Below are 17,104 nucleotides of genomic sequence, written 5' to 3'. Positions count from 1 at the left end.
TGGACAAGATATTATACTGAAGTCTAAATGCCTAATATAATTCTAGAAGCTGTAATGAAACCATAGAATCCATAAAGTGCAGAAGGAGGCTATTTGGCCCATCGAGTCTGCACCTCCGAAAGAGCATGCTATCCAGGCCCACCCTCCTTGCTCCATCCCCGCAATCACACACATTGGTCATGGCTGATCCCCCTAACCTGCATATCCCTGGTCACTAAGGGGCTTCCATTCACCTAACCTGGGTTAATTTATCTGGGAAGTTTTCTGTTCCGCGTGGGCAGCAAGGTGACACAGTGGGTATCACTGCTGCCTCACAGTACCAGGGGCCCGGTTTCAATTCCGACCTTGGGCGATGGAGTGAAGTTTTTACGTTTTTCTTGTGTCTGGGTGGGTTTCCTCTGGGTGCTACGGTTTCCTCCCACACTCCAAAGATGTGCAGGTTAGGTGGTTTGGCCATCCTAAATTGCCCCTTACTGTTAAGGGATGTGCAGGTTATGTGCGGTTACGGGGACAGTACGGCGTAGTGGGCCTAGGCAGGGTCATCTTTCAGAGGGTCGGTGCAGACTCAATTGGCCGAATGACCACCATCTGCACTGTACGGAATGTATGATTCTATGATAGTGTACATAACTTAGGGTTTGTTATGGAACCCTTCTGACATGTTCAAGCTGAAGCTCTCTCTAACAATTGATTGTGATCACTCTTTTTTAAGTATGTGTTCCCTTTGAAGATAGGACTATCAACCAGCTGTGAACAATGGTATAGAATCTTAAAATAGTAAATCATAAGGTGATGCTATGGAATGAATGTTTCTGCTAATGAAAAGCTAACCGCATATGGCCTGGAACCTATCACTCTGCCACATTGCTGCCTGTTAACTACCAATTTAACAGAAACAATAACAAAGATGCATTTATGGATCCTTGCAAAGCAGGCCCAGTTTTAATACTTAACATATTTTAACCAAATTCAATAATATGTATCGCAAGACATCCAGAGTGATTTACAAACATTTAGAAAGAAATTTGTTGAAAACTACAGGTAATTTTAAAAAGGCATTAAAATAAACCATTCTCCCGCACTGAACGTTACTCTGGAAAGATGGTGCAGGGTATAACTGTTACTGATGTGCTTTCCTCTCAACATGAACCAGAGATTGTAACTTGTTTTAATTTTCAGAATTAAGGATCAATAATGATACCACAAGTTGCCTGTCAGTCAGAACGAAGCTGCACAATGAAAGGTGCCAGGTAAGTGCCATTTAACCAACTTGTCCAAACATCTTTATCAGCTTTTCTGAAATGTAAATGCAGCTCTCTGTAGATTTATCTTCCACACAAAACTGTATTCTGCAAATCTTACAAAGTTGTTCTGTGTTGCACTTGCATCTTCTATTTTGTATCATTTATGAATATCAAACCATAAATTGGATGTTTAAGCAGACCAAAAAAATTATTTATAATGATTGTGGTGTTCGTATCTTCACATGATTCAGACTTATCAATAGCCTCATTTCAGTGTTCATACACAAATCCAAGGGTAGAATCTAGTGAAGTTCCTGGGAGCAGGAAACAAGGACAGTGGGGGTATTTAATTGTGTGGGAGGCGAAATGTCAGCTTTCCAATGGCAGGATGAAAGTAGAAGTAAATTGACGGATTAAAAGCAGATCTTGGTTCCCCATGGCAAATATGGGGGACCTATCCTTAAGGCTGATGCACTATCAATTACGACGAGACGAGAGTAGAATGTAATCGAGGCTTTATTACACAGAGATGTGCGGCCTCCTGCAGCAGCTTACGAAATGGCTGCTGTACGGAGAGCACACATATTTATAATCCGGCTCCTCGGCGGAGCCAGCAGGCAGGGATCTACCTCCGTACCTGTCGTACATGAGCTTTACCGTAATACCCATATATACAATATAATACAACAGTGGTGACTACCACATTCACCCCCTGTTAAAAATGAGTCCAGCGGGGATGGTGGAAAACTGTATACATACAGATTGGTTTTAAAATTACAGAGAAGGTTGCAAATTTAGACGACTGGACGCCTTGATCTGTCGTTGAGAGCGCCACAGTGCTGGTGGCGACTCAGGCATTGGCTTGGTCTTCGGTGACTCCGGGAGCATGTCGAAATCCTCTTCATTGCCGGGTGGGAGCAAGGGGAGGATGGATTGTCCTGGAGCGGGGGCTGCGGTGGGGTGCGCCGGGGCAGGGGAGGGTGGTGCCGGCGCGGGGGGGGGGACCCAGCTGGTGCCAGATCCCTGGGGGAGACTGTGTCTTGGCGGCCGTCGGGGTACGCTACGTAGGCGTACTGCGGGTTCGCATGGAGTAGCTGTACTCTCTCAACCAACGGGTCCACCTTGTGGAGCCGCACGTGCTTGCGGAGGAGAACTGGTCCTGGAGCTGCCAGCCACGTTGGGAGCGAAACCCCGGAGGTGTACATCCTGGTGAAGGCAAAGAGACGTTCATGGGGGGTTTCGTTGGTCGCCGTGCACAGGAGCGACCGAATGGAGTGAAGTGCGTCGGGGAGGACCTCCTGCCAGTGGGAGGCTGGGAGATTTCTGGACCGTAGGGCCAGCTGGACGGCCCTCCAGACCATTCCATTCTCCCGCTCCACCTGCCCGTTTCCCCTGGGGTTGTGGCTGGTCGTCCTGCTCGAGGCAATGCCCCTGTTGGGCAGGTACTGGTGCAGCTCCTCGCTCATAAATGAGGATCCCCGGTCGCTGTGGACATAGGCAGGGAAACCGAAGAGAGCGAAGATGGTGTTGAGGGCTTTGATGACGGTGGCAGACGTCATATCGGGGCATGGGACGGCGAAGGGGAATCGGGAATACTCGTCGACCACATTAAGAAAGTACGTGTTGTGGTCGGTGAAGGGGAGGGGCCCTTTGAAGTCCACGCTGAGCCGTTCAAAGGGGCGGGAGGCCTTCACCAGGCACGCACGGTCTGGCCGGTAGAAGTGCGGTTTACACTCCGCACAGATCTGGCAGTCTCTGGTGATAGCCCTGACTTCCTCGATGGAGTAGGGCAGATTGCGGGCCTTAATGAAGTGGTAAAAGCGGGTGACACCCGGGTGACAGAGATCGTCGTGCAAGGTCCGGAATCGGTCCACTTGTGCGCTGGCACATGTACCTCGGGACAGGGCATCGGGGGGCTCTTTGAGCTTACCGGGGCGATACAAAATCTCGTAATTGTCGGTGGAGAGCTCGATCCTCCAGCTCAAGATTATATCATTTTTGATCTTACCCCGCTGTGTGTTGTTAAACATGAAGGCAACCGACCGTTGGTCAGTGAGGAGAGTGAATCTCCTGCCGGCCAGGTAATGCCTCCAATGTCACACAGCTTCAACGATCGCTTGGGCCTCCTTTTCGACAGAGGAGTGCTGAATTTCGGAGGCATGGAGGGTGCGGGGAAAGAATGCCACGGGCCTGCCTGCCTGGTTGAGGGTGGCAGCCAGAGCGACGTCTGATGCATCGCTCTCGACTTGGAAAGGGAGCGTCTTATCGACCAAGTGCACCGCGGCCTTGGCGATGTCGGCCTTGATACGGTGGGAGGCCTGGTGAGCCTCAGCCGTCAGTGGGAAAGCGATGGATTGAATGAGTGGGCGGGCCTTGTCCGCATAGTTTGGGACCCACTGGGCGTAATACGAAAAGAACCCCAGGCATCGTTTGAGGGCCTTGGGGCAGTGTGAGAAGGGGAGCTCCATGAGGGGACACATGCGATCGGGGTCAGACCCTAGAACTCCGTTCTGAACCACATAGCCGAGGATGGCTAATCAGTTCGTGCTGAACACACACTTCTCCTTGTTGTAACTTAGGTTGAGGAGTGTGGCAGTGCGGAGAAATTTGGAAAGGTGTGTGTCGTGGTCCTGCTGGTCGTGGCCCCAGATGGTGATGTTGCCCAGGTACGGGAAAGTGGCCCGCAGCCCGTACCGGTCAACCATTCGGTCCATCTCCCGTTGGAAGACCGAGACCCCGTTAGTGACGCTGAAGGGAACCCTAAGGAAATGGTAAAGGCGGATGTCTGCTTCAAACGCAGTGTATGGGCGGTCCACCTTCCGGATAGGGAGCTGGTGGTAGGCAGATTTCAGGTCCACTGTCGAGAAGACCCAGTACTGTGCAATCTGATTGACCATATCAGATATGCATGGGAGGGGGTACGCATCGAGCTGCGTGTACCGATTGATGGTCTGACTGTAGTCAACGACCATCGTGTTTTTCTCCCCGGTTTTCACCGCGGCCACTAGGGCTCTCCAGGGGATGTTGCTGGCCTCGATGATACCTTCCCGCAGCAGCAGCTGGACCTCAGACCTGATGAAGGTCCTGTCATGGGCGCTGTATCGGCTGCTCCTGGTGGCGACGGGTTTGCAATCCGGGGTGAGGTTTGCAAACAGGGAGGGCGGGTTGACCTTAAGGGTCGCGAGGCCGCAAACAGTAAGGAGTGGTAGGGGCCCGCCGAATTTCAGGGTTAGGCTCTGGAGGTTGCACTAGACGTCCAGGCCGAGTAGCAAGGCAGCGCAGAGGTTGGGGAGAATGTAGAGCCGGAAGCCGCTGAACTCTATGCTCCGGACGGTGAGAGTGGTGATGCAGTACCCCTGGATCGCTACGGAGTGGGATCCGGAGGCCAGGGAGATTCTTTGGTTGGCGGGGTGTACCGTGAGGGAGCAGCACCTTACCATATCGGGGTGGATGAAGCTCTCAGTGCTCCCATAGTCCAGAAGGCAGGATATCTCGTACCCATCGACCTTCACCTTTGTCAAAGCGGTCGCGAGTTTGTGCGGTCGAGGCAGGTCGATCGCAACCGAGGCGAGACGCGGCTGGTCGTCGGCAGTTGCAGGCGATGAGCGGCCCAATGAGGTGCCCGATGGGCAGGGGTCCTGAGGCGGGTAAGATGGCAGCGCCCACAGGCCGCACGTTTCCTGGGGCAGGCAAGATGGCGGCGCCCTCAGACTGCATGTGTCCTGGGGCAGGCAAGCTGGCGGTGCCCATTGGTTCTGAGGCAAGCAAGATGCCCACGGGCCGCACGTGTTGTGAATGGAGCAAGATGGCGGCACCTACGGGCCGCACATGGCCGGAGGAGAGGAAGATGGCGGCGCCCACTGGCCGAATGTGGGGGTGCCGGGACAATAGCGGCGATTGAGCGGGCCTGGCACACTGCAGCAAAATGTCCCTTCTTGCCACAGGCCTTGCAGAGCGCGCTCCGCGCAGAGCTGCCGGAGGTTTTTGTCTGTCCGCAGAAGTAGCACTTGGGTCCCCTGGGGTTGGTTGGCTGCTGCGCGGCACAGGCGTGGGGTTGGCTGAGGCAGTCCACGATGGGGTGGCCGATGGCGGGGTCCACGATGCACACGGAGGGTGGGCCGTGCGGTCGAGGGCATAAGCCTGTACATTGCATCACGTGACCGTGAGCGAGAGCACTAGTTTCTTGGTTTCCGCGAGGTCAAGCGTGGCCCCTTCTAAGAGGCGCTGGTGGATGTAGTCAGACCCTATGCCCGTTAAGAACGCGTCTCTCATTAGCAGGTTTGAATGTTCAGTGGCCAAAATGGCCTGGCAGTCACAGTCTCTCACCAGGGCGAGCAGGGCACGCCAGAAATCTTCCACAGACTCACCGGGAAGTTGCTGATGCATGGATCTTGTTGGTCTGCTGAGCGGAATTCTCCTTCAGTAGCGCCATGGCCTCTGTGTAGGTAGGCGCGCCCTGGACGAGGGGAAAAACATTGGAGCTCAGCCGCATGTACAGAATCTGGAGCTTCTGTGATTCTAAGATTGGGTCTGGCGCAGACCCGATGTAAGCTTCAAAACAAGCTAGCCAATGTTGGAAGTCCTTTTTGGCGTTGTCTGCTTGAGGATGCAGCTGCAGGCGATCCGGCTTGATGCGGAGATCCATCTCTGAAAAATCTCTGTGTAATAAATTGATGCACTATCAATTACGACGAGATGAGAGTAGAACGTAATCGAGGTTTTATGACACAGAGATGTGTGGCCTCCTACAGCAGCTTACGAAATGGTTGCTGTTCGGAGAGCACACACATTTATACTGCCAGCAGGCAGGGATCTACCCCCGTACCTGTCGTACATGGGCCTTACCATAATACCCATATATACAATATAATACAACAGTGGTGACTACCACAAATATATGAGCAATTATCATGCCATGTATATTTTTTAAAACACCTGGTTGCCAGATTAAATCGTACTTTTCCGATTAAGTCGGCAGCAAATGAGAAACACATGCCTTCAGATTCACATCTCACAATAAATGGCATAACTAAGCGAGATAGTCTTCCTGGTGGACTTGGAGTGAAACAAAGCTATTTTTCTTGCATGAAGAACTGGGAGAGAAGGTTGAGCTATTGCATTGAGCTTGGGCATTGGCTGCCCAGGGAGGGTGGGGCATGGCTATTCCGAGGGAGGGAAGGAGGTTGGGTCGTTGTGGCTCTAAGAAGGGTTCTGGAGGATAGAGGGAGGGAGCTGTGATGACCTCTATGAAAATAAATATAGCCACTTGTACTTTGGAACTTAAATGACAGGTTAATTGAAGGAAACGTTTGCAGTCAAAATCTTTTGTATTTTCACATTCGAGGTACAATACACACAGGCTTGTGTTTTTGTTATTTGAACATTCCTGCCCTGAGATTATTTTCATTTTCTTTCATGTATTGGACTTGGTGGGGCCATTACCTTTCCCTTGTGGAAAGAAGGCTCGTGGACAAAATTTCAAAGGCTGCTTTCATTCTTTTTTATCTCCAGTTTCTCTGAAATTTCCTGTGGAGTCTGACTGGCCTCTGTCTGTGCTGTAACCCCATTCTACGATTCTAGTAGAATTCTAGGCCCACTCCCAGGACAGGTGACCGACCAGGTATTTATTTTCAATTGGTGGTCTATCTTTAATTGTTCGACAAGGTACAGGCTATCAATTTTAAGCACTTGTTTTCCCGTTCTTGTACAACAAGATATACTGGGCTGGATTGAATGCAACCTATTGCACTGGGAACCATGGCAGCAAGGCCCACTTAAGTGGAAAAGGCTCCACCCCTCCTAGTGGTGGGAAAGCCTTCCCCAATGAAGTGGGAGAGCGGAAGACACTGACTTACGAGGCCATCACAATTTACTGATAACTGAGGAATTTATTGGAGGCACCATGGTTCATCCGTACCCTCGGAAATCTGTTGGAAATGCAGCTGCCTCCTGGGAGTTTGCGGCGGGGGATGGGGTTTTGGAGTAATTTGCTATCAGGGTGAGGGACCGGTCATTGGGCAGGGTGGTGGCCACTGAGAGCCACTCTCCTGCCTCGAAAATCCCCCTCATCCTTCTGGGACCCCCATCCCGTGACCTCCAGCCCGCCTTCATTCACCTTCATGTGGGATCTCTCCATGAGTAGGGCCCTCGATTGAGTGCAGTGACACGAGCACCAATAACAAGCTGCGACCTCTGATTAGCTCTCATCAGGAGGGTCTTCTGCCGCCACGGTCCTCAATCATGGGGAAAGCTCCACGTTGGCCAGTTCAGGCACTTGATTCCATCAGGCCTCCCCCAGAGAACCAGTGAGGATTACTTGCCAGTTCTCTGACCAATGGTGAAGACTCCTTTTGGCCCAACAAAATCCGGGGCCCTGAGACAATTTTCACCTTGTCCATCCAGCGGTGGTTTGGCAGGCAGATGGTATAAATTGTTACCGGACGCATCCAACTGTATTTATTTTGTGAAACATTTATTTTCACTGCCATTTACCCACCATTGCTTTTAATAGTGGTCAAAGTGACTCATCCAAATGCACTGCAGCAACTTGCCAAGACTTTTTGAACTGCACCTCCCCAACCCAGGATCTCTACTGCCGAAAAGAGCAAGATTAGTCGGCACATGGGAACCAGTGCTTGCAATCCAAGACATACATCATTCTGACTTGAAATTAATTCAGCGATCCTTCACTGTCACTGGTTCAAGATCTGGAACTCCCTTTCTAACAACACTGTTGGTGTTCCTACATTATATGGACTGCAGTAGATGAAGAAGTCACTTGACCACCACTTCCTCAAGGGCAGTTAGGGGTGGGCAATAAATGTGAGCCTTGCCAATTAGAAGACATGGCAGGATCTGATGGCATAAATAAGACTCCAATGCAATTTTTAGTCTGATTCAGGGAATCCCTTCCACTGCTGGGGCCAGCAGTGATGACAGTGGCAAGCAGAAACAGAGCAAGAAGAAATCCAGTTAAATTTCAGTTGAATTTTTGTGGGCCAGCAATAGCAAGCGTGCTCCTCCACAGGGAAAACTTGGAATATTGTTAAAACAAACAAAAGAAGCCACTGAACATTCTACAGTGACCTTTCTTTCCGTCAGGGAGAACTATTGCCCTCGGGAACTCCATCAAAACAAAATGAAAATAATATTGAGGCAGGAATGACCAAATAAAAATTCTGCACTGACCTGCCAGTCTGAGTGTGAGGCTTAAATTCATCAACTTAATAAAAACCTGACTGAGAGGCAAAAATGCTATAACTTAGCCTCCACTTTCTGTGCAAATGGCCACACTTCATCTGGGGGTTTATTTTCAATAGGTGGTCTGACTTTAGTTGTGGAATATTCATGAACACATATTTTTCCTTTTTCTTTATACATTTAGAGTACCCAATTCATTTTCCAATTAAAGGGCAATTTAGCATGGCCAATCCACCTAGCTTGTGTCATGTGAGAGTACCTTTAAGAAATGGGTGTTTATAAATGGGTGTGTATATAAATATCTGTAGTGAGAGTACCTTTAAGAAATAGGTGTTTATTCCTGCAGTGATGTCAGAGAGTGGGTGGAGCTGGGCTGTCTGTCAGCTTTTTACTTTCATTTAGGCTGTTTGCTGCAGGGTGTGTTTTAGTTTAGTTTTCAGAGCTGGATAGCTGCAGTCACAGCCAGAAGGTGTATGAATCTCTCTCTGTAATCTAAAGACTGTAAATCGATCCTGGTGATTTAAAACTAATAACAGTAATGACTTTAACTTGAAGTGCTTCTGGAAAAAGGTGTTATAAGTCGTATGGATGTCAAAAGGAAAGCTTAAAGGATTACTTAGTGTTGTATTCTTTGGGGGTTGTATTTGAATTAATAGTTGCTAAGATGTTCACTGTATGTTTTAAAAGGTTAACTTGAGTTCATAGAATAAACATTGTTTTGCTTTCAAAAATACTTTTCGATTTCTGCTGTACCATACCTGTAGAGTGGACCGTGTGCTCCCCATACCACAATCTATTAAACGTTGTGGGTCAGGTTAACTCCATGATACACTTTGGGGTTCTCTAAACCCTGGGCCATAACACTTGCACATCTTTGGGTTGTGGGGGCGAAACCCACGTCGACATGGGGAGAATGTGCAAATTTCACACAGACAGTGACTCAGAGCCGGGATCGAACCTGGGACCTCGGCGCCGTGAGGCAGCAGGGCTAATCCACTGCGCCACCGTGCTGCCCTTATTTTTCCTTTTTCTTGCACAGCTAGATAAACTGCAGCAATTCACTAAAGCTCTCGGCCCAATTGTATCAGGAGGAATGGAATGGCGGATGATGAAAATGGTGACCATTTGTATCCTGCTGCATCTGTGATGCATTTTCTCTTGTCACCATTTGCTCCACACTGTTTTTATTTGTAGAAAACATACCTCTTCAGGTACTCCCCATGGTTTCTTCATTTTGCAATTTATTCTGGATTTTGTGCAGAAATGACTGACATTTTCCATGCTCCAGTGTTATTATGAAGTAAATTGGGCAGCAACTTCCACCATCTGCTCATACACAGTAAAATGCAGGAGTCAGGAAGTTTGACTTGCCCTCTCGTTCTAAACTTTTGCTTGAGAATATTTTGCTGAAAGTCTCTGCCTCTTTAAAAAGATGGAAGGTAGTCCATTTGCAGTGCTTAGGTAATAGACGTTAACTAAAAGCATATTAAAAAAATAGGGTTTGTCCATTCAGGAGCACGTGAAGGTCCAGGTGATAATCACTGCCTAACAATTTCACTTAATCTGAAAATTAAATTTTACAAGTGTGTCATCTCATTTGGCGGGTTTTTCTGGTCTTCCTGCTGGAGGGGTCTTCCGGTGCTGCCGGAAGGTGAGCTATACAACTTGCCAGTGACTTCAGCGGGACCAGAAGATCCCGTTAGCGGCCAACGGAGAGACGCCTCCGCTACGGGAGAACCCAGGCATGGATGGTGATGGGCTGGAAATTTATGGTTGTTCTTTCAGATATTAAATTTCGCCAAAGATTTAAATAAATGTCCTTGTCACAAGTTACATAGAACATAAAAAGAGGCCACTTGGCCCATCGGTGGGTCTGCACCGACCCACTTAAGCCCTCACTTCCACCCTATCCCCATAACCCAACCTAAACTTTTTGGTCACGAAGGGCAATTTATCATGGCCAATCCAGCTAACCTGCACATCTTTGGACTGTGGGAGGAAACCAGAGCACCCGGAGGAAACCCACGCAGACACGGGGAGAATGTGCAGACTCCGCACAGACAGTGACCCAGCAAGGAATCGAACCTGCAACCCTGGCGCTGTGAAGCCACAGTGCTAGCCACTTGTGCTACCGTGCTGCCCACGGTACATTGTGGATACATTATGGATCCTGACCCTTGGCTCAGTCAGCAGCACTTCCACCTCTTAAGTCAGAAAGTTGTGGGCTCTGGTCCAACTCTTGAGACTTCAGTATAAAAATCGAAGCTGAAATGCTAGTGCAGGATTGAGGGAGCATGTAATTTTGGAGGTGCCATCTTTTGGATGAGACGTTAAGCTGAGACCTCTGCTGTCTCAGGTGGATGTTAAAGATCCTTCGACACTCTCTGAAGAGCAAAAGAGATAGTCCCAGTGTTCTGGCCAATGCATATCTCTCAACCTCATTTGAAATAGACAGATCATCTGGTCATTAACGTAGCACTGAAAGTGGAATCTTGCTACGTGTTAATTGGTTGCCACATTTCCTACATTAGTACAGTTAGTATACTTGAAAAGTACCTAATTGGTCATAAAACATATTTGGATGTACTCAGAGTTTGAAAGGTACTATGTAAATGCAAGTTGAAGGGGTCTGGAGGCTAGGGTGGGGATGTTTAGAGATCAGAAATGGCAGCCCGATCTCTTCCTGAACTAGCGAGTGGAGTTAGTGCAGGAAATGGGATTAAGTACGACCTTAGCGGGGCATACCTCGCCGAGCCCCTGAAATGAAGCAGAGTCCTATTTAATAGCGGGATCATTCTCGGCACGTGGTTTCCTCCGACTGCTCCAGTTTCCTCCCACAGTCAAATGATGCGCATGTTAGGTGGATTGGCCATAATAAATTACCCCTTTGCATCCAAAGTTTAGGTGGAGTTACGGGGATAGGGTGGGGCAGTGGGCTTCGGTAGGGTACTTTTTCGGAGGGTTGGTGCAGACTCGATGGGCTGAATGGCCTCCTTCTGCACTTCAGGGATGTTATGGTTCTTGCTAATCTACTCTCAGATCCTTTTCTTTTTCCTTTTCAGTATCTTGATTATTCTTTGCTGAATTCTAAAATCCTCCCAATTCTCAGAATTGACACTCTTCCTGGCGACATCATAAACATCTTCCTTTTTTCTACCAGAATCTACCCAGCTGGCCACATTGTGCGATCTCGCGAAACGCCGCAATCTGAATCCTGCCCATTCACTATTTCGCAAATCTGATTATTAGAGTGAGACAGCTAGTCTCACTCTAAAATGTGCCCACCTGATCTACCCGAGGTGTTGGGATCTAACCCCTTGGCCTCAGAGACCTCAGGCGAAATCCGTTCAGTATTGGGCCCCACAAATAGGGACCAGATGGAATTGCACTTGCAGGTGTCTCCCAGGGGATAGAAGGCCCACAGTTGGTTGACCCCTGAGCAGGGTGGCGCCCTGGCACTGCTGATGCCACCCAGGCATCTTGGCACTGCCAGTTTGGCATTGCCAAGGTGCTAGGCTGGCATGTTTCCTATGGGGGGGGATGGGCCTGGGGGTGCCCTGCTCTTGTGAGGGAGGGTGGCCTGAGAATCCCCTTATAGGTGAGCCGGACCTTTGGAGGTTTTGGGGGTCATGCCGAGGGGAGAGAGGTCAATAGATCAGGATGCCATTTAAATATAATACCCCGATCTTTTCCTGCACTGAGGCGTGCAGGAAATGGTGCAAAGTGCAGCCTCGGCAGGGCATTCCCCACTGAGGCCCCGAATTGAAACTGAGTCCTGGATTGATAGCGTGGGTTTTCTCAGTGCTTTGAGCGTCGGGAAACATCGGCTAAACCTGCTCGTCATGGGATTCTGTTCCAATTTGCTTAGATTATGCCCTTTAGCCATGGTTGGACCACTTTTTCTGCATGATTTGGCCCTTCAGGGAATGCATGTTCTTTGCAAATTAACACTTTAAATGCTTGTTTGCCATGATGGGCGAGATTCTCCGACCCCCGCCGGGTCGGAGAATCGCCGGGGGCTGGCGTGAATCCCGCCCCCGCCGGTTGCTGAATTCTCCGGCACCGGATATTCGGCGGGGGCGGGAATCGCGCCGCGCCGGTTGGCAGGCCTTCCCGCGCGATTCTCCGGCCCGGATGGGCCGAAGTCCCGCTGCTAAAATGCCTGTCCATCCGGCGTAGATTAAACCACCTACCTTACCGGAGGGACAAGGCGGTGCGGGCGGGCTCCGGGGTCCTGGGGGGGGCGCGGGGCGATCTGGCCCCGGGGGGTTGCCCCACGGTGGGCTGGCCTGCGATCGGGGCCCACCAATCCGCGGGCGGGCCTATGCCGTGAGGGCACTCTTTCCCTTCCGCCTCCGCTACGGCCTCCACCATGGCGGAGGCGGAAGGGCTCCCTCCACTGCGCATGCGCGGGAATGCCGTCAGCGGCCGCTAACGCTCCCGCGCATGCGCCGCCCGGAGATGTCATTTCCGCGCCAGCTGGCGGGGCACCAAAGGCCTTTTCCGCCAGCTGGTGGGGCAGAAATTCGTCCGGCGCGGGCCTAGCCCCTTAAGGTTGGGGCTCGGCCCCCAAAGATGCGGTGCATTCCGCACCTTTGGGGCGGCGCGATGCCCGACTGATTTGCGCCATTTTGAGCGCCAGTCGGCGGACATCACGCCGATACCGGAGAATTTCGCCCCATATCTTTTAAGGTAGTTTCCTAATCTAACTTAGCTTTGTACTGTTTTCTCCCAGGCACATCTCTGCGGGTGCCCAAATACCTACATAATGCTGTAAATGTTGTTCCACTGTGAGGTGGATTGGTTATAATGGTGACAGTCTTTGAATGTAAGCTATGGTTTGGTCTCCGGCTGCCTGACACTGGAACGTCTGTGAAAACCATTTTTATTTTGCTGTTTGGTTTTCATAAAACATCCTGATAACAAGCAACATATTCCTCCAGTTTTAGTATCACACTGACTGCATTGTTGGTTCTGTGTTTAGGAGTCCAGACACAACTGTACAATAGAAGAGGATTCAGAAGGAGACAATGATTCGGAAGAATTTTATTACGTGGGTCAGGTGAGCAAATTTCCTGTGATTCATTGATCACCAGCTGGGATATCCAGGAATTTATGAAGGAAAAACAGTGGAATGCACATTAGATAAATAGGGAAATCCATTCATTTGCTTTGATGCGGAGACGAGCTCCAACAGGAATTGGAGCTGGTACTTTTTTAAAGATCATTTTATATATACAGGAGAAATGACAAAAATGAGCATTTTATAGACATTGTGTGATTAAGATCAAAGACTGACACCTGAAAGTGGATTCCAGCCATTAATCGACAGAAGCAGATATTTTGTTCACATGTATCTCGTGGGGTCAGTTAGCTCAGTCGGCTGGATGGCTAGCATGTGGACCAAATTAACTCTAACAGCACAGGGTTCAATCCCCATTCTGGCTGAGGTAGACTCAGGGTCAGCCTTCTTACCCCCCCCATACTTAAAAATGGATGGTATGCACCGTGGTTAGACAAATAATTGCCATTGATTTGGGCAGAGAACTCGTGAACAATCTATTTATTACCCCAGCTTTGTAGACTTTACTTTCAAGTATGTTCCATTAAAGTGAGGAAATGTACTTGGTGTTTTGAAAAGGGCCAATTATTATCTGTTTGAACCTGTTTAGCACTGGGCAGGTAATGGTAAATGACCTAGAAAAGTAACATTTCCAATTATATCCTGTGATCCTGCCCTGTCCATGCCCAGAACATAGTCAATCTTGATGTCATAGAATCAATAAAGTGCAGAAGGAGGCAATTCGGCCCATCGTGTCTGCATCGACCCTCCAAAAGAGCATCCTACCTAGGCCCATCCCCCCACCCTATTCCTGTAACCCCACCTAATCTTTTGGATACTTAAGGGCAATGTAGCATGGCTAATCCACCTAACCGGCACATCTTTGGACTTTGGGAGAAAACCGGAGCAATCGGAGGAAACATACTCAGACAAGGGAGAAAGTGCAAACTCCACACAGCCAGTCACCCATGGTCAGAATCAAACCAGGTTCCCTTGTACTGTCCTGTTAGTGTAATTGTCATTCATCATCTTGTATTGTGCCTGAAGCTATAGTTTGTTTCATGTATGACAGGCCTACAATACCTTGTTCTCTCAAACCCAGTAATTAATTTGAAGTGTTCTGAAGTAATTTAATATTGAAAGATTCGATCTATAATTAAGAAACATTGAATTGACGGTTAACCAAATATGATTTGATAGAATACTAAAATATTAATGGTGTTGAGTAAAATATGGAGTAGATGATTTATAAAATGTTACAGAAAAAATATTGAAATAATCAGTCACTTTATGTAACTATGTAACAGTAAAACTATCACTTTTAAAATCAATTGGCATGAAATTAAAAAACATATTCATAAATTGAAAATTTAAATTTCTGTTCAGGCTTAAATAAATAAATATTGATTAATTATCTCAGTCCCTGGACATTGCTGCAGAGGTTCTTTCAGTCCTAGGCCCAATCATCTTCAGCTGCTTCATCAACAACCTTCCTTCCATCATAAGGTCAGAAATGGGTATGTTCGCTGATAATTGCACAATGTTCAGCACCATTTGTGACTACTGAGATACTGAAGCAGTCCATGTCCAAATGCAGCAAGACCTGGACAATATCCAGGCTTATGCAGACAAGTGACAAGTAACAATCATGTCGCACAAGTGCCAGGCAATGACCATCTCCAACACGAGAGAATCCAATCATCTCCCCTTGACATTCAATGACATGACCATTGTTAAATTCTCCCATTATAAAAATCATGGGGTTCATCATTGACCAGAACCTGAACTGGACCAGCCATATAAATAATGTGGCTAAGAACAGGTCCAAGGCTGGGAATTCTAAGATGAGTAATTCACTTCCATTCCCAAAGCGTGTCCATCCTGCTACAAAGCACAAACCAGGACTGTGATAAAATATTCTCCACTTGCCTGGATGAGTGCAGCTAACAATGCTCAAATTCTGCACCCCACGACCATAGAAAAGTTATAGCATAGAAGGAGTCCATTCAAGCCAGCTGGTCCATGCCAGCCCAAGGTCACGAGGCGCCCTTTCTAATCTCACCTTCCTCTACCCAGCCCATAGCCCTGTAGCTCACAGTAAGGTGTAGATCCAGGTACTTTTTAAAAGAGTTTAGAGTCTCTGCTTCCAACACCCAACTTGGGCAGCGAATTCCAGACACCCACTACCCTCTGCATAAAATGATCTTCCTTTTGTAGCCTCTACATCTCTGCCACTTATCTTGAATCTATGTCCCCTGGTTCTAGAATTCTCCACCAAGGGAAACAATTTCACCCTGTCTACTCTCTCTCTTCCCCTCATACTTTTGTACACCTTAATTAAGTCACTCCTCAGGCTTCTTTGTTCCAAGGAAATAACCCCAACCTACCCAATCTATCCTCGGAGCTACACTTTTCTAGCCCCGGCAACATTCTCGTAAACCTCCTCTGCGCTCTCTCCAGAGCAATTACTCCCTTCCTGCAATGTGGTGACCAGAACACCAGCACATAATGTTCCAGTTGTGGCCTCACCAGTGTTTTACACAATTCCAAGATTATATCTTTATCTTTATATTCTGTACCTCTGTTAATGAAGGAGAGCATTCCATATACCTTCTTTACAACTTTGTCCATTTGAACTGCTGCCTTTAGGGACCTATATACTTGTATGCCAAGATCTCTCACTTCATCCAACCCTCTTAGTATATTCCCATGTATTGTGTACTCCTTATAACTGTTTGCTCCCCCGAAATGCATGACCTTGCACTTCTCTGTGTTAAAATTCATCTGCCACTTTACCGCCCACTCCACCAACCCAACTATATCATTTGGGGATTATTACCATCCTCTACACTACCCATCACTCGGTCAATCTTTGTGTCGCCTGTAAATTTCCCAATCGTGCTCCCCATGTCCCTGCACTTCCTATCCTCCTCTATGCGATCTACAGTGTCCATTATAGCTGTGTTGGCCAGTCCATCTCAGCCAAGTCCCTTCTAATTCCTCCAAAATCTGCCTTCCCTCAGTCAAAACTTTTACTCCTGATTTATCTCTGTCCTTTTCCATGGTAATACTAAATCGAACTGAATTGTGATCACTATCCCGATATGGTCACTGACTGTCACTTCACCCACTTGCCCTTCTTCTTTCCACAAGACTAGGTTTAGAATTGCATCTTCTCTCATTGGGTTTGTCGCTAATGGATTGAAAAACATTTCCTGGACATACTGCATGAATTTCTGTCCCTCAGTCCCCCTTATATTGTTTAAATCCCAGTTGATATTAGGATAGTTAAAGTCTCTTACTATTGTTGCCTCTTGTTCTTACTGGCAGAACTTTGCCGACATATTTGTTCTTCTATCACCCTTTCGTTATTTGGGGGTCTATAGTATGCTCCCAGTGGTGTGACTGCCCTTTTTTATTTCTAATCTCACCCATAAAGCCTTTTTTGTTGTCCTATTTAGTATATTGTCCCTTCTCACAACTGGAATTGATTATTTAATCATTAGTGCTACTCCCCATCCTTTTTTATCTCCCACTCTATCACAGAATTTCCAGGCCAAAACCTCAATATGTCTTGTCATCCAGGATTCCCTACTCC

The 17,104-nt window shown here is 48.2% G+C and overlaps 1 protein-coding gene across 1 annotated transcript in view; it reads left to right on the top strand.

The window, feature by feature from the left end:
- parp8 (poly (ADP-ribose) polymerase family, member 8) overlaps positions 1–17,104 on the top strand; it is a 629,329-nt gene that overhangs the window by 281,733 nt on the left and 330,492 nt on the right. Inside the window, exons 5-6 of the mRNA XM_072497074.1 lie at positions 1,180–1,250; positions 13,429–13,506. Coding sequence (XP_072353175.1) covers positions 1,180–1,250; positions 13,429–13,506 — 149 coding nt within the window. The remainder of the gene's footprint in view (positions 1–1,179; positions 1,251–13,428; positions 13,507–17,104) is intronic.

The sequence above is a fragment of the Scyliorhinus torazame genome, chromosome 3 (assembly GCF_047496885.1).
Source record: "Scyliorhinus torazame isolate Kashiwa2021f chromosome 3, sScyTor2.1, whole genome shotgun sequence".
NCBI lineage: Eukaryota > Metazoa > Chordata > Chondrichthyes > Carcharhiniformes > Scyliorhinidae > Scyliorhinus > Scyliorhinus torazame.
Note: the sequence above shows the minus strand (reverse complement) of the source record. Positions and strands in the feature narration are given on the sequence as shown.